The sequence below is a fragment of the Callospermophilus lateralis genome, chromosome 14, assembly GCF_048772815.1.
Source record: "Callospermophilus lateralis isolate mCalLat2 chromosome 14, mCalLat2.hap1, whole genome shotgun sequence".
Classification (NCBI taxonomy): Eukaryota; Metazoa; Chordata; class Mammalia; order Rodentia; family Sciuridae; genus Callospermophilus; species Callospermophilus lateralis.
This window is the reverse complement of record NC_135318.1, coordinates 37,763,954-37,781,655: the sequence shown is the minus strand read 5'-3', so window position 1 is coordinate 37,781,655 and position 17,702 is coordinate 37,763,954. Positions and strand designations below refer to the sequence as shown.

The 17,702-nt window shown below is 34.3% G+C and overlaps 1 protein-coding gene across 4 annotated transcripts in view; it reads left to right on the top strand.

The window, feature by feature from the left end:
- Fbxo11 (F-box protein 11) overlaps positions 1-17,702 on the top strand; it is an 88,042-nt gene that overhangs the window by 68,969 nt on the left and 1,371 nt on the right. For 3 of the 4 annotated variants that reach the window (XM_076833202.2, XM_076833201.2, XM_076833204.2), the window contains exons 5-22: positions 787-916; positions 1,880-1,963; positions 2,042-2,174; positions 3,333-3,439; positions 3,527-3,638; positions 3,721-3,827; positions 3,910-4,047; positions 9,282-9,499; positions 10,458-10,543; positions 11,533-11,627; positions 12,655-12,777; positions 12,865-12,950; positions 13,940-14,016; positions 14,104-14,247; positions 15,881-15,991; positions 16,610-16,717; positions 16,982-17,090; positions 17,548-17,646. In XM_076833202.2, the coding sequence (XP_076689317.1) occupies positions 787-916; positions 1,880-1,963; positions 2,042-2,174; positions 3,333-3,439; positions 3,527-3,638; positions 3,721-3,827; positions 3,910-4,047; positions 9,282-9,499; positions 10,458-10,543; positions 11,533-11,627; positions 12,655-12,777; positions 12,865-12,950; positions 13,940-14,016; positions 14,104-14,247; positions 15,881-15,991; positions 16,610-16,717; positions 16,982-17,090; positions 17,548-17,646 (2,067 nt within the window). The remainder of the gene's footprint in view (positions 1-786; positions 917-1,879; positions 1,964-2,041; positions 2,175-3,332; positions 3,440-3,526; positions 3,639-3,720; positions 3,828-3,909; positions 4,048-9,281; positions 9,500-10,457; positions 10,544-11,532; positions 11,628-12,654; positions 12,778-12,864; positions 12,951-13,939; positions 14,017-14,103; positions 14,248-15,880; positions 15,992-16,609; positions 16,718-16,981; positions 17,091-17,547; positions 17,647-17,702) is intronic. The other variant, XM_076833203.2, reaches the window with a different exon arrangement.

Genomic DNA, 17,702 nt, shown 5'->3' with positions numbered 1-17,702 from the left:
ATTCCATTGTATATATATGCCACTTTTTTTTTTAATCCATTCATCTATTGAAGGGCATCAAGGTTGGCTCCACAGTTTAGCTATTGTGAATTGTGCTGCTATAAACATTGATGTGGCTGTGTCCCTGTAGTATTGTTTTTAAGTCCTTTGGGTATAGACCGAGGAAAGGGATAGCTGGGTCAAATGGTGGTTCCATTCTCAATTTTCCAAAAATCTCCATACTATTTTCCATATTGACTGTACCAGTTTGCAGTCCCACCAGCAGTGTATGAGTATACTATTTCCCCCACATCCTCGCCAACACTTATTGTTTGTATGCATAATAGTTGACATTCTGACTGGAGTGAGATGAAATCTTAGAGTGGTTTTGATTTGCCTTTCTCTAATTACTAGTGATGAAGAACATGTATTTGTTGATTGATTGTACATCATCTTCTGAGAAGGGTCTCTTCAGGTCCTTGGCCCATTTATTGATTGGCTTATTTGTTTTTTGATGTCTAGTTTTTGAGTTCTTTATATACCCTAGTGAGAGTGCTCTATCTGATATGTGAGGGGTAAAGATTTGCTTCAAAGATGTAGGCTGTCTGTTCACCTCACAGATTGTTTCTTTTGCTGAGAAGAAACTTTAGTTTGAGTCCATCACATTTATTGATTCTTGATTTCAATTCTTGTGCCACAGGAGTCTTATTAAGGAAGTTGGGACCTAGTTTTTGAGGCCTCAGATATTTGTTTAAAGTTTTATTTACTCTAAGGATATTTTATAATGAGATCTTTAATTCCCTTTAGGAAACGATTATACATGGAAGTATTTGAATATACCCGTCCTATGATGCATCCTGAACCTGGTAAATTCTACCAGATTAATCCGGAAGAGTATGAGCATCCAAATCCTTGGAAAGAGAGTTTCCAGCAGTTGGTATGAAATATAAGCAAAAAATATTAATTTACATTATGCATATGTAAATAAAAGTTTCTTGAAAAAATAAATTTAAAGTCAAGAATAGGTTTTGAAGATCAGCCACTGACCTTTTATCAGCCATCAAAATATTTAACAATTCTTTCTTCTACGGACATGTTTATTAATAATTTATCTAGTGGTAATAAGCATCAATAGTGAGAGAACACTTAATGATTTCAGGTGGTATGTTTGAACTCATATTTAAATAGTTTTCAGTAGCCGTTTTAAACTTCCACATTTAGTTTATTCCACTTTATGTGGTCCCCCTACTCCCCTTTTTGGCACTAGGCATTGAATCCATGGGTGTTCTGCTGCTGAGTTACATCCCCATCCTTTTCATTTATTTTAGTTTTTTGAGACAGGATCTAAGTTGCTGAGGCTGGCTTCAAACAATAGATCTCCTGCCTCAATTTCCCGAAATGTTGGGATCACAGCTGTACACACAAACTTATTATGGTCCTTTATAATGGCTGTCAGTTGGAAGTGATTTGGTCTCTCAAAGGCCAGGAAACATTTGGCAATGTCTTTACACTTGAGAAATTGAAAGAAGATGGTGCTAGAGGTATCAAATTGGGTAGAGACCAATGATGCTTCTAAATATCCACCAATGAATAAGAATAGTAGTGGTGAGATTGAAAAACTTTGCCTTTCTTACTAGATATTACTGAGTCATAACTTATTATAGATTTTATTTTGTACTATATGACAGAAAATTAGTTTGAGTAGTTGGGATTTTTTATATTTAAAAGTTATACTGTGAGGCAGGGGCTATATATAGCTCAGTTGGTAGAGTACTTGCCTTGTAAGCACAAGGCCTTGGATTCAGTCCCCTTGGCAGGGGAGTCATACTGTGGTATGTTTAGAATATAATATTTATATTAGTAGTCAATATTTGGTTTTGCTTTGTTTTTGACATTTCAGTATAAAGGTGCACATGTAAAGCCAGGATTTGCTGAACATTTCTACAGTAACCCTGCAAGATATAAAGGAAGAGAAAATATGTTGGTATGTTTGATTTGTTTTTTTATGAATTTAAAATAATAATCTTTCGGTTCTGTACTAACACTTTTATCCTTTTTTTAGTATTATGATACTATTGAAGATGCCCTTGGTGGGGTACAAGAAGCTCATTTTGATGGACTTATCTTTGTTCATTCTGGAATATATACTGATGAATGGATATATATTGAATCTCCAATCACCATGATTGGTGCAGGTATTTTGAAATACATTGTTATTAGAATTTTAACATTTTATTCATATTATTAAATTTCTAGATGATTTTTTTTAAATGATAGTAACTTAAAAGCTGGTTGAGCTTTATTTAATACCTTAATAGTAGGAGAGGAATAGGAATGAAGATATCTCATACTTTGTGGAGAAAATGAAAATATGAGAGTTCACAAATTATAAATGTATGTATTTCTTGATGTTAGCCCTTTCTCCAGTTGCCTTTCCTCATTAAAGAAAGAAAAAAATTTGCTAGCTCTATATTTATTGTGAAAATAAAGATGGAGGAAAAAATAAAAAAAATAAAAATAAAGACAATGTTTTTAATGCTGTATTTTAAAGGAATTGAAATGTAACTTTTAAATACATCATATACTGTTTCAAAGATACATTATGGTCAAATTTGTAAGAATAAATACAGTGAAATGTTTGTTGAACACTGATGAGTGATTGGAAGGATTGTGTTGTCTCTGAGTTTTTGGGGATACAGTACATAGATCAATTTAAGATGGCAAGCAATTATTATTTGCTAATGAAATTTGCATTTACTGCCTGTTTCCCTCCCCTTTCTCCATTATAGAGGAGGAAAGGGCTGGGTGTGTAGCTCAGTATAGAGCACTTACCTAGCATATGAGCCTCTGGGTTCAATCCCTAGCACCAAAAAATTAAAAAATAATTTTAAAAACTGGGAGAGAGTATAGAAGACTTTTGCATGCTGATTTTATTACTTTCCAAGTTGAGGGTACTGTTGCAACAAATTTAAAGAGGTCTCTTCTCTGCCTGAGCTGGTTTTTCCTAGTGTATTACTATACATGGATTTGAGGATAATGGTAAAATAATATCTTCTTTAAATATCATAAAGACTGATAGTTACCTAATAAAGAGAGTATTAGTCCTACTGCTTAATACTGGTGTTTTTTAAAAATATTTATTTTTTTAGTTGTAGTTGGACACAATACCTTTATTTATTGTTATGTGGTACTGAGGATTGAACCCAGGGCCCCACAAGCGCTAGGCAAGCGTTCCACCACTGAGCCACAACCCCAGCCCCAATACTGGTGTTTTTTAAAGAAGTCCCCCTCTCCATAAAAGTACCTGGTTGGAATGGAATAAAGTAATATGCCTTAAAATATCTTCTCCACAGCACCTGGGAAAGTAGCAGACAAAGTTATTATTGAAAACACTAGAGATTCAACCTTTGTTTTTATGGAAGGTTCTGAAGATGCTTATGTTGGATATATGACAATAAGGGTAAGAAATTTTTAAGATTTAAAAAATAAATGTTGAAATCATTAAAGTAATGGTGGTTTATTTCAAATGAAATTTCTACTTTTCCAGTTTAATCCTGATGACAAATCTGCTCAGCACCACAATGCACACCACTGCTTAGAGATTACAGTAAATTGTAGCCCTATTATTGATCACTGTATCATCCGAAGTACATGTACAGGTTAGTGTTTCCTTTATCTTTTACAGTAAAATTAAATCACTGTGTTGCCCAGGTTATTTTTAATAAATACTTTTTCTTATAGTTGGTTCTGCAGTATGTGTTAGTGGTCAAGGAGCATGTCCCACTATCAAGCACTGTAACATCAGTGACTGTGAAAATGTTGGACTTTATATAACAGATCATGCACAGGTATTTTTTTGTTTTTTTTGTTTTTTTCTTTCTTAATTTCTTTAAAGCTATCCTAAAGTTTGTTTCTGATTAAATGTTATAGGGAATATATGAAGATAATGAAATTTCCAATAATGCTTTAGCTGGAATTTGGGTTAAAAATCATGGAAACCCAATTATTAGGCGGAATCATATTCATCATGGACGTGACGTTGGTGTGTTCACATTTGATCATGGCATGGTAAGACCTTTATTCTTAAATAAGTTTCAACATTATTTTTCACCATCAGATTGTCTGAATTGAAGCAATTCAGCATTATATTTAAAATCAACATGTAATATTTATTCTATAATGTCAGACATTACATCCAGATAAGCATAGTGATGAGAAGAGTCCTTATGGAATTGATGTGATCTATAAGGAGAGTCTAATCTAATAGTGTTGGTTCTCAAATGTAATTGTACATAAAAATCACCCAGAATCTTTATTTTTTAATGAAAATTCCCATTTCTACCCCAAGTATAAGAAGTCAAATTTTCAAGGTTGAGGCCAAAGAGATGCATTTCTAAAAAGCACCATGAGTAAGTTGAACACAGGTTGTCTGTAGAGAGTACACTTTTAGAATTAAAGGTCTTGTTAGTTTGATTTCTATTTTATGCCTCTTATCTTTTTTTTGGGGGGCGGGGGATATTGAGGTTTGAACCCCCGGGCACTTAACCACTCGTACCCAGGGCTTTTTTTATTTTTTTGTGTTGACACAATGGTCTCATGAAGTTGTTTAGGGCCTTGCTAATGTGCTGTGGCTGGCCTGGAACTTGGATCCTCCTGCCTCAGTCTCCCCAAGTTGCTGAAATTTCAGGCATGAGCCACCTCATCCTGCTTAAATTTTGTAACAGGCAAAAGGTTTTTTTTTCTTTATGGTCCTGTGGATTGAACTGAAGGATGTTCCTATCACTGAGCTATATCTCAGTTCTTTTTTACTCTGTATTTTGAGACAAGAAAATAGACATACTTTAAAATTTCAACCTAGCTTCATTTCATCATTTATATTATTATTTTTCTTTTGTGAAGGTTTAAAACATTTACATTCCTACAGTTATTGGTCTCTATTTACATTTATTCAGCAGTTCTTTTTTCACATTTTGTCCATTCCTGATTTTTTTTTTTAATGTTTTAATTTTTGTCAGTGCTGGGAATTGAACTCAGTGAGGCAAGCACCCTGATTCTAAGCTATATCACCAACCCACCTGAATTTTTTTTTAAATATTTATTTTAAGCTTTAGGTGGACATAGTATCTTTATTTTTATGTGGTGCTAAGGATCGATCCCAGTGCCTCATGCATGCTAAGTGAGCAATCTACCACTGAGCCACAACCTTAGCCCCAACCACCTGAATTTTAAAAATTTTGATTCTTTTGGTGTGACTGGGTATTATCATCATAACTTTTTTGATTGTTTTTTAAAGAGGATATGGGCCAAATTATATAGTTATGTTGTGTGCATATTCTAATATGTAACAACAGATCCTACCATTATGTACAGCTATAATGCACCACTAAAAAATGTGTATTAGGAGTGTTGTGAGCATTGTAGCTTGAATTCTTGCACTTGAGAATGCCTGTTACTTAACTGAGTTAGATTATACCTTCTTTCCTTCTGAATTCTATAACATTTTTCTGTTGTAGCATTGAGTGTTTTTTAGAACTCTGAGATTACCCTGGGTTTGGTTTTGTTTTATTTCTTTTCTTTCTGGGAGTGATTTACTTTTCTCAGTATTCATATGTTGGTTTGTTGTTTTGTGATTTTTCTGTTCCATGTGTGCTTTTTTTTAGAAAGTTGGCTCTCTTTGTATTTTTTATATTCCTGTGTTCTTTTCCTTTCAGTATTGTGTGATTTCCTTGTATCTAATTCTTTTATTTCATTTCCATGGTTCTAGTGTCTGTTTTGTTTCTGTGGGGTTTGTCTTTTAATTTTTAAAAAAATTTTAAATGAAATCTTTCTAATATACACAGAAGGAGAGAGAATGAGCCAGGCACGACGGCATATACCTATAATCCCAACAGCCCAGGAGGCTAAGGCAGGAGGATCACAAGTTCAAAGCCAGCCTTAGCAACTTAGTGCGATCCTCCCTGTAAATAAAATATTTAAAAGGATGGGGATGTGGCTCAGTGGTTAAGTGCCCCTGGGTTCAATCCATGGTATGGAAAAAAAAAAGTAGTAGAGAAATGGTATAATGTATCTCCATGTATTCATCAACACTCATGGCCAGTTTTGTTACATCTCTACCTCCCCATTCACTTTTTATTCCCTTCCTTATACTTTGCATTATTTTCAATCAAATATAGCAGCATGTCATCACTAAATATTTTAGCATGTTTTTTGTAAAAAATGACAATTTTAGCTAGGCACAGTGATGCATGCCTCTAATCCTAGCACTCTGGAGGTAGGAGTTTTTGCAAATTGGAGGCCACCTTCAGCAACTTAGTGAGATCCTGTCTCAGTAATAATAATAAAATTTTAAAAGAAAAAGAGCTGAGAATGTAGCTCAATGGTAAAGCACCCCTGGGGTCAAACCTCAGTACAAAAAAATAATAATTCTAAGCCAGGTGCAGTGGCACATGCCTGTATAATTCTAGAAACTTTGGGAAGCTGAGGCAGGAAAGTCACAAGTTCAAAGCCAGCCTCAGCAATTTAGCAATACCCTCCTTAGCTAAACCCTGTCTCAAAATAAAAAACAAAAAAGACTGGAAATGCAGCTCAGTGGTCAAGTGCTTCTGGATTCAGTTCCCAGTACCAATAAAAGGGGAAGTTCTAGGGGGGTAAAGTTATAGCCCAGTAGTAAAGCACATGACAGCATGTATGAGGTTCCGAGGTTCAATACCTAGCACCTTCAAATAAAGGGAGGAGATTTCACATAACACAATATCAGTAAAAGTAATTAGGAATAATTGCTTGGTATAATCAAATTTTCTTTTCAGTATTCAGTTACCCACTTATGTTTGTTTAATATTTAGTCCATTGCAGTGTTACTTTTGTAAAATGATTAAAATATCATAACAGTTTCAGATTGCTATAAAATATTTGAAGTGTTCTAAATTTCTGAATTTTTCATATGACTAGTGATACATTTTCTGTGTTCTTTGTGTTGAGATCTTCCTGTTCTCTCTGTTCTTCTTTCACTTCATCTGACTTTGGATAGTCTTCCTTAGATGATGAATTTAAACTTATTTTTTTTAATTTGGTTCTTTTTTATTTATTTGTTATTTTTGTGATGTTGGGGGTCAAACTCAGGGCCTTGCACTTGGTAAACAGGTGCTCTTAAGCTGCACCCTCAGCTACCAGAAATAAAGTTTTAGATAAGAAAAATTGCATGTTAGTTTCCTTTCTTTAGATTTGCCTTTTCTGCCTAAAGTTATTTCTATGAAAATATTACTGTGGCGGAGGAATTACCTTCCTTTCCTGTGGCCTCATTCATTGCCATCTGTATTAGTCGGTTTTCTCTTGCTAATAACCCATTATTGCAGACTGTATAAGTTATAAATACAGGAGGTTTATTTTGACTTAGGGATAGAATTCTGGTCCAGGGTTGAGCAGCTAAATTATAATGACAATTTCCTTTTCCACCAAATCATAAAATTGGCCCAGGGCATCATGTGGAAATAAATTGGCACCATGGATGTGTCCCCTTTGTTCTCTGTCTCTTTTATAAAGCCACAAGTATTCAATCATGAGTGCCCCATTTCTAAACACTATGATTGAATTAAGTTTTTATACCCTGTTATCTTTGTTTTTTATATATTTTGTTTTGATTTGTTTGTTGTGCTAGGAATTAAGGCCTTGCACATGCCATGTATCCTGCCCATGAGATACACCTCCAGCCCAATTTTCTCCACCTCCTTTTTTTTTTTTTTTTTCCTTGAACCCAGGAGCACTTAACCAATGAGCCACATCCCCAGTCCTTTTTATTTTGAGACAGGGTCTCACTAAGTTGCTGAGGCTTGTCTTGTTATCTTCCTGCATTAGCCTCCTAATTAGCTGGAATTACATGTATACTACACCACTATGCTTGGCTGTGTTTTGTGAAACTCATAAAGACCTTATTTCACTTTAAAAAATACATATATATATATATATATATATATACACACACACACACCTTGGAGCTTTTGTGATTTGCATTACAAGGCAGTGTTCTTATAATTGTAACTTATAGTTCTTATTACTGGAGCATTTTACATTGGAGATCCCTCTTTAACAAAATGAATAAATTGCCTTAAAATATTTGAAAGGAAAATGCAGCTAGTTCCCTATTATTGAGTTAGTATGATTTTCTTTTTTAAAAATATTTTTGTAGTTCTCAATGGACTTTATTTTTTTATATATGTAGTTCTGAGAATCAAACCCAGTGCCTCACACATGCTAGGCAGGCACTCTACCACTGAGCCACAACCCCAGCCCCTAGTATGATTTTTTGTGGTGTTGGGAATTGAATCCAGAGCCTCATGCATACTAGGAGAACTTTTTTTTGGGGGGGGCGGTGCAAGGAGGATTACCAGGGATTAAACTCCGGGATACTTGACCACTGAGCCACAACCCCAGCCCTATTTAGTATTTTATTTAGAAACAGGGTCTCACTGAGTTACTTAGCACTTCGCTGTTGCTGAGCTGGCTTTGAACTTGTAATCCTCTTACCTCAGCCTCCGGAGCTGCTGGGGTTACAGGCGTGTGCCATTGCACCCAGCTTTAGGAAAACTTTTTTTTTAATTGAATGTTTCAATTAAACATATTCTGAATATGTTTTTAGGTCACCCTTCCCCCACTCCTCTCTTTCCTTTGGGTCTTGCTGTTGCCTAGGCTGGCTTCAAACTCCTGGACTCAGGCAATCCTCATACCTCTCAGCCTTCTGAGTAGTTGGAGGTTGGGACTACAGGTGTATACCACTGTACCTGGCTTCAGGTCAACTTTTAGAAGTTGATCTGTTGGGAGTTTATTGTGGATGTGGGTATGGGTGTATGTGTGTGCAACCCAGCCTTGACATGCTAGGCAGGGATTCTACCACTGAGCTACATCCCTACCCAACACTGTTAAGGCAACCAGAGTTTATTTTCTTTATGTCTTCAGCCTTTTGTTGAAGGACGCACACACACACAAACAAACACACTCTTTGTCTCTCTCTCTCTCTCATACATATATGTATTAGATAATGGTATTTAATTGCACTTTATAATAGATCTTTCCTTGTTTCCTGTCTTTGAATGCATTTATAATAAGTAGAAGTTCATAGTTGTTTTACTAAAACATTTAAATCTGTTTCTTTCCATATTCATCATTTGAAGGTTAGTGTTTATTTTTCATCCTTATACTTGAACATTTTTGATGCTTTATTTTGAAATGTGCATTCAGAAGTTTTTAAAGTTTTATTTCTTTTTGGAAAATGGCATTTACCATCGGATTTAATTTCTGTATTTTTTCAGGGTTACTTTGAAAGTTGCAACATACACAGAAACAGGATAGCAGGCTTTGAAGTAAAAGCCTATGCTAACCCCACAGTGGTTCGATGTGAAATTCACCATGGGCAGACTGGAGGAATATATGTCCATGAAAAAGGAAGAGGACAATTTATAGAGAATAAAATCTATGCAAACAACTTTGCAGGTGTATGGATTACCTCAAATAGTGACCCAACAATAAGGTATTTATCTATAATTATGGATAGAAATTACATTTAGCTTCAGGGGTTTGTCATATAAGAAAAGTTAAGATACCAAGCTTTGACTCTTATTAAAGTATTTGCATCCAATTGAGAATAGTTATTTATCATTTGGTTTTCTGTCTTCTGTTTACTTTTATTAGTGACTTATGCCATACACAAAATTATTTTATAAACAATTGCAAATCCTGTAATTTTTATTTAAAATTAATCAAACCACATTATTGATGACTAAGTAGAGCTGAGATTTTCTCTTGGAATTTAAATTACTTTGTCTTCTCTTTCTCTAAAAGTCAAAAGTTAGAGTAACTTAAGAAACAAATTATCTGAAAGATTCTTGGACAGAGAAACTATGAATATCAAAAAGTCAAAACTGTAGACTGGTACTTTCCCTTATAGTTTGTACCCCTATAGTCACAATAAGAAGTGAAATAAATCTAGTCTTAAAAGCCATTGTCCAAGACTGGGTAAAACAGAGAGCATGGATTATTTTTTAATTATCAAATTTTCTTTTCCACTTGCTGTAGGAAAATGGATGTTGTGTCCTCTTACACAAATGTTTGTAGATCAGCTAAAAGAAATTTAATTTTTTGAGAGGAACTTTTAAGAATGCTATTTGGTGTCAGGGGCTGTAGCTTAGTGTTATCTAACAGCACTTGCCTATGCCTAGCATGTTTAGTGTCCTGGATTTGATCCCTAGTACTGCAAAAAAAAAATGGAAATGAATGCTATTTTTGTCTCAAATAATAGGTGACATTTCCCAAGTCTTAGGATTAGAAAGAACTAAAAGAATTTAGAAATCATCTAGTAAGTGTGTCTCAACTTTACAAGTAAACAGAGTAGAAGTTAAATAATTTATCACATAACTATAAGTAGTCTTAATAGTTGCATAAAACAAGCTTTGTTAAAATAGGTACTATTATTGTTTACATAATTATAGGGGAAATTCTATATTTAATGGAAATCAAGGAGGAGTTTACATCTTTGGTGATGGACGAGGCCTTATTGAAGGAAATGACATTTATGGTAAGCATATGGTTTGTTTTAGAAAACGTCTTCTTGACATTAGCAAAATAGGCTATTTTGAAATCATCTGAGTGGAGAACTGATCTAGTTTCTTTAAATTCCCAGTAAATTCTGCAGTACTTACTTATTTAACAAATATTCCCTGGGTATCTACTATATACTATGCACTATGCAGATAGCTGGGTGAAATATAAATAAGACCCTAGTCTCAAGAATTATCTACGGTTTCCTTGGATTCACTCCATTACTTAACAATAAATTAATTCTGTGGTAGTTTAATACACTTTCAACTATGTAGAGAAGGAAAATATTCCTCATTATAGCTTTAGAAGCTTCATTCATGTTTCTAGGCTTTCTGTTCTGGTAACTTACCTGGACAATATATAATGCTTATTTAAATGCCAGGCACTGTTTTGAGGACCTTACCTGAATAAAGTCAACAATATTCACATCAACCCTATGAGGTAGATATTATTAAATATCCCCACTTACCGATCAGGACACAGATGCACAAAGAAGTTAAATAATTTTCCTAATGTCACATAGAATCTCAGGAATTGTATTACTTCCTATGCTTGGCAGCCTGGCTCTAGTAACCACTGTACTATACATACTGTCTGCAATCCTTTTTTGTGTTTACACTATAGTCCCTTAGTTTTTCTTCTAATGCCCACTAAAATTCTAATGTAAGAATTTTGGGCCAGGTGCAGTGGCACATGCTTGTAATCCCAGTGATTTTGGGAGGCTGAGGCAGGAGGATCACAAATTCTCAGCAATTTAACAATGCCCTAACAACTTAGTGAGACCCTGTCTCAGTAAAAAATAAAAAGGACTGGGAATGTAGCTCAGTGATTAAATGTTCCTGGATTCAATTCCTGGTACCAAAAAGAAGAAGAAAAAAAAAGCATTTGCTACTACCTTTTGTAAAACACTTAATGTATCCCACTAGGCTCTTGAATATTGACATTGTAACCTTTATTTTTAAATAGGCAATGCATTAGCAGGAATTCAGATTAGGACAAACAGTTGTCCAATTGTTCGACATAATAAAATTCACGATGGCCAACATGGTGGAATTTATGTGGTAAGTTAACAAATACAGTTACATAAATTCGTGCACAAAAATCATGGGACAAAAAAAGGGGGAGGTGAAGGCTACATGTAGCTATTCAATATTTGGAGTATGAATTTGTAACTCTTTAGTATTTAGGCAGGATATAAAACTGTCAGTATATGAATGACTTCTTATTTTATACTATATGTAGAGTTCTATAAAATTTAATCAGCTAAATTTGGGCATTTTTTTTGGTGTTAATTATTGGCAGTGTGTACTAAACTCTCAAAACTGGCAATCTTTGAGACTGGTTACATTGGAATTTTGGTAGTGTTATTGTGAGTCTCTGAAATTCTACAAAAGCATTTAGACTTGAATATATTATGAAAAGAATTTTTTTAATTTGAATTTTTTGAAACAAATATCTTTCAAAAATTTGAAAGCTGTGTATCAGTTGCATTTCTTCTATCATGATTATCTGAAACTGTTAACTAATTCAAGTAATACAGGCAACATCATAAAGGTTTTTATTAGACTAGGTATGACTTAATTTTTATTTATGATTCTAGGCTCATTTCTCAAATTTAGATAATATGAAGACCTTACTTTGAAGTGATTTCACTGGTAGAAGTTTGGAATAACTAAATACTAAAATGAAAGGTCTAGTTGGTTACAAATATCAGAATGAAATAAGTTCTTTTGCTAAAGAAAACTGAATGTTTCCACTCTTGCTATGATAGATTTAAAGGTATAAAACCACATAATAATATAAAAATCTTAAAACTAATATAAAATTCTTAAAACTCAGGTAGAAGCTACATCAAAAGACTGTTTTGAAGATGGAACAGTCGCTTAGTGGTAGAGTGCATTTTTAGTATGCATGAGGCCCTGGGTTCAATTCTCAGCATCAAAAAGGAAAAAAAAAAAGGTCATTATCCCACTATAAAAACAAAAATTGAAATTTTATTCCTATCTATCTTTAAGGAAGGTCCATAGTATATACTACTACTTGCTTATAGAAGAGATGTATATTGTAACCAGTGTGACTTTTATTTAGCATGAAAAAGGACAAGGTGTAATAGAAGAAAATGAAGTTTATAGTAATACTCTGGCTGGAGTCTGGGTGACAACTGGCAGCACTCCAGTATTGAGAAGAAATCGGATACACAGTGGCAAGCAGGTAGGATGAGCTTAAACTCTTGGGTGAGAAATGTTGATTTGTAACCCTTGTAACTTGAAAAAATATATATTACATTTTTAATTTTAGGTTGGTGTTTATTTTTACGACAATGGACATGGAGTGCTAGAGGACAATGATATCTATAATCATATGTATTCAGGGGTTCAAATAAGGTAAATGTTTTCACATTTGGCTTTCTTTTGAGAGAAAGTTGGGAGTAAGTGGACTATGTAGAAGGAATTTCTTGTTTAGTGTCCCGTCTTTTGTGTATATCCCTATATTATTTGTAATACACACATTCTCTCTCTCTCTCTCTCACACACACACACACACACACACACACACACACACACACACACTTTCAATTTGAATTACCAGAATGTAGTTAGTCTAGATGATGACAGGAACCAGTGACATATGTAGTAAGAAATTTTCCACTGTTGTGCCATCCATTATGAATCACATCAGCTATACTATTTATGTAAAATTGTTTTATAGCCAGGAACAGTTGTTCACACCTGTAATTCCAGCTACTCAGGAGGCTTGAGGCTAGTTACGCAACTTAACAAGATTGAGGCTCAATATAAAATGAAAGGGGCTAGAGACAGTTTGGTGGTAAAGCATCTCTGGGTTCAATCCCCAATTCCAACAAAATAATAAAAGTTTTTTATATCCCTCTTGTATGTTTCTGGAACTCTTAATGTTCACATAATTTGACCCTTCATTTTATCTGAGGGGAGTATACAATAACAAAATTGAAAAAGTCATTTAATATAACCCTCTCAGTGTATTTTACATATTTGAAGGCTCCGTAGTGATATAATCTATAGCAAAGTGTCGTAACGGGATAAGCAAATTAAATTAACCATTTTCTTTACTGATAGACTTCTCTGAGGATCTTCAAGAACTCCAGTGCATATTTATTTATTTTGATACCAAGGATTGAAACAACTGGTGCTTAAACACTGAGCCACTTCGCCAGCCCTTTCTTAGAAGTTATTCTAAGCCTCCTGAACTGCTGGGATTTTTAGGCATGCACCCCACCCCCACCCCCCAGGCTATTCTTACCTGATTAATGTGTGACTTTCTCCAGTGATACCCCGTGTAACATGGCATATGGGAGTAGCAGCAATTGATGATGGTATTTCTATCTTATCCATAGGACTGGAAGCAACCCCAAAATTAGACGTAACAAAATTTGGGGAGGACAGAACGGTGGAATTCTAGTTTATAATTCTGGTATGTTTGACCCATCCATCATCTTTTTATATTAACAGACTTCAGGTATATCTTCTAAATAATATACCTAAATTTTTGCATTTATAGGTCTAGGCTGTATAGAAGACAATGAAATATTTGACAATGCAATGGCTGGAGTCTGGATTAAGACAGATAGTAACCCTACACTAAGAAGAAATAAAATCCATGATGGAAGAGATGGTGGCATCTGTATATTTAATGGGGGTCGAGGTATTATTGTTAATTTTGCACTAGTGAAAAACACAGTTTTCCCTTATTCTTCCATATCTGTAATGATCAGTAACATTGCCAACTAATATAATTGAATCCAGCTAATATAATTGAATGATTAAGTCTTTATCCTCATCAATACCAGATTGAGATGGTTTAGATAGAGCCTAGAGTTAAAGGAGACAAATCTTTACAGTACTTTATTTTGTAGCCACCTTAACTCTGCCAGTTGTCAGGAAGACTTTTTTTAAATAGACAAATTTGATATCAGTCTGAATCTTATTTTTCAGAATAGTGAATGATATAGTAAAGTTACAGCAATAGGTGTGAGGAAAATTGATATAAAAATGTCTACATAGGTATTGCTTTTATAACTTTTATTTGGAGAGTGAAATTAACAAAGCGAAAGCATGTCTGATTTGATATACAGAAAGTTTGGCTCACTTTGCATTGAAGCAGAAGTTCCGCAATGCCTGCCCCTTGCAAATTCTGCAAATTCTTGGACATTGGAGAATGCTGAATGCAAATCTATTGCTGTTACTGAAATGTCAGTAACTCAAAAATGTACATTATTTTTTATGGAAGAATAGGCAAACATACCAAGACTTAAGTGACCAAAATTTGGTATAAGCAAGCAGTGATGATCTCGTTGACATAAATTCTCATGGACTTTAGAATCCAATAGTTCAATAAAGTGCCATATCTTTAATAGGAGTCTTTCTTTACGAGATTATAGTGAGGACACAAAATGCAGAAAGGTTGGTTGGTTGCAAGGTGTTGAGAAAATCTTTGTATAGTAAAATCACTTGAGCCGTCTCAGGAAATTGGGGAGGGGGGAGAGGGCAGAGACAGGGTTGGTCATTCCAGTGTAATTATTGCACTCTTTTTCTGCAAATAATGATTGAACACTTCTGTACCAACCACTGTGATAGAAATGGTGAACACAAAGAGGACAACAGCATCCATAAAAATTAAGAGTGGCACATTGTCTAAAGGAAACAAATGGTTTAGTTAAATCTAGAGGTATGCAAAGTTGAGGCTGAAGAGACAAGGCCCACATCATGAGAGGTTTTCTATGTGAAGTTTGGACTTCATCTTAGTAATAGTACTTGAGAAGGCCGTAACACAAATATGCAAGATTAGAAGCAGAGACTTAGAATATCCTAGGCAAGAAATAATGAGAACCTGAACTAAACTGATTAAGAGTGACTGCAAACTGCAACAGATGACAACAGAATTAAAGGAAACTCACCAGGGGATGAATATAGTAATAAAGAACAGAAGTAAGGTCTTGATAAAACAGCACAGTTTCTAGAAATATTTCAAATTAATTGATTCACCAGTACTGGAATCTGGAAACTTATATACCAGACACTGGGGATGAAGTAGTGAATAAACTTAGGTAATACCCCTATTGTCAGAACTTTCAGTTCTGACATTACATGTTATTTTAAGCAAATTTTGGTTTAAGTTTTACCTTACATGCCTGAGTTACAAAAAATATTTTGACTGAAAAAACTTATGTATATATATACAGTACTAATAAGAAACTAAAAGAAACCCTAAATACCATCAGAGGCTAGTTAAAATGTTATATGCATTAGCCTTAATCTGAGGAAATATTTTATTATAGGTCTCCTTGAAGAAAATGATATTTTCAGGAATGCTCAAGCAGGTGTTCTCATCAGCACTAATAGTCATCCAGTCTTAAGGAAAAACAGAATATTTGATGGATTTGCTGCAGGTTTGTATTCTCTTTTGTTAACCTGTAGCTTCTTTATATAGTGTCATAAATTTTTGGTATGTTATGAAGTACCTGAATGCTTGTGAATAACTTAGGAATCTAGTCCAAGTTCTGAATTCTTCAACTCTATGCACTCACTGTTGCATAGTAATAATGAAATATTAATTTCATAATAGACTACACGCAGGCTCATACCATTATTAGGAATACAAAAAGTATGGTCTCTCACTTCAGACATGCTTGTAGGTCTACTCCAAGCATATTTCATATATATTTTTTGAGTAGACCTACAAATTGCCAGTGAAAGTTACTTTAATTATTTAAAATAACCATGTAGCTGTTTTCTCTTCAATATGTAAACTACCTACATCTAAACACACTTATGGGCAATTAATTAAAAGTTTGAGAGAGCTTTTTTGGAGGATGTAGCTCGGAGCACTCACCTAGCATGTGCAAGGCCTGAGGTTCAGTTACCCCTCTACCACACACAAACAAATGCTGGATAGTTAGTTGACTGTCAGAATGTTACTGTCAGTGATTCAAGTTAAAATGTTTGCATTTTATCCTTTAGACAAAAAAAGTGATTATGTATCCACTTGTTTATAAATTTTACTTTAGGTATTGAAATTACAAACCATGCAACTGCAACATTAGAAGGCAATCAGATTTTTAACAACCGATTTGGAGGCTTATTTTTAGCATCTGGTGTAAATGTGACAATGAAAGGTATGTTGGAGTCTATTATGCCTATGATATGCCATATAAAGATGATCAGAAACCTTTATTTAACTTTGATTCTTTTGTCACTCTCCCAACTTAGCAAAAATTTAAGAGAGAACTATTTGAAACAAAATAGTTCTTTATTCCTGGGTTGGAATATCTTACACATGGAAAATCCATTTATAAGCATATTTCTAATTACATCATGACTAGCTTTGTTTAAAATCTTAATCCTCTAGATTTTTTACTCCTTTTTTTCTTTTATTACAGATAACAAAATAATGAACAATCAAGACGCCATAGAAAAGGCTGTTAGTAGAGGCCAGTGTTTATATAAAATATCAAGTTATACCAGCTATCCCATGCATGATTTCTACAGGTATATTTCTAAGTTATTTGTGAATCAGAAAAAGGGAAGATAGCGATTTCCTTTTCAAAATTGAGTAGTGCCTAGCATTTTTGGCTACGTGCCAATGGAAAGAGGGTATAACTTAAAAAAGCTTTTGTTGTCCACATTGAATTCTATAATCAAAGACTATATTAGAACAGGAAAAATGCAGTATTATATGAATGAAGTGAGTCTTTAAAATATGCATGAAGTGATAGATCCCAGTAACAAATGTGGAAGTACCTTTTCCCAAAATTGATTCAGCCCAGAAAGACTTGTTTTAGAATCACCTATTCCACTTAAGTTAAATCTGACCTACAGCCATAAAATCTTGATTTGGCCCTCTTAGAATCAATCCAAAGATGAATGGTGACACCCCACCCCCCACATGCAATGTTTTGTATTAATGCCATGTTCAAAAAGAATAATGTAAGGTTTTGCTTTTTAGATGTCACACTTGTAACACCACAGATCGAAATGCCATATGTGTGAACTGCATTAAGAAGTGCCATCAGGGACATGATGTAGAGTTTATTAGACATGATAGGTACGTAGCACACTTATTGCTATGTTACCCGATTATTTTACCCTCACTTTCCTAAT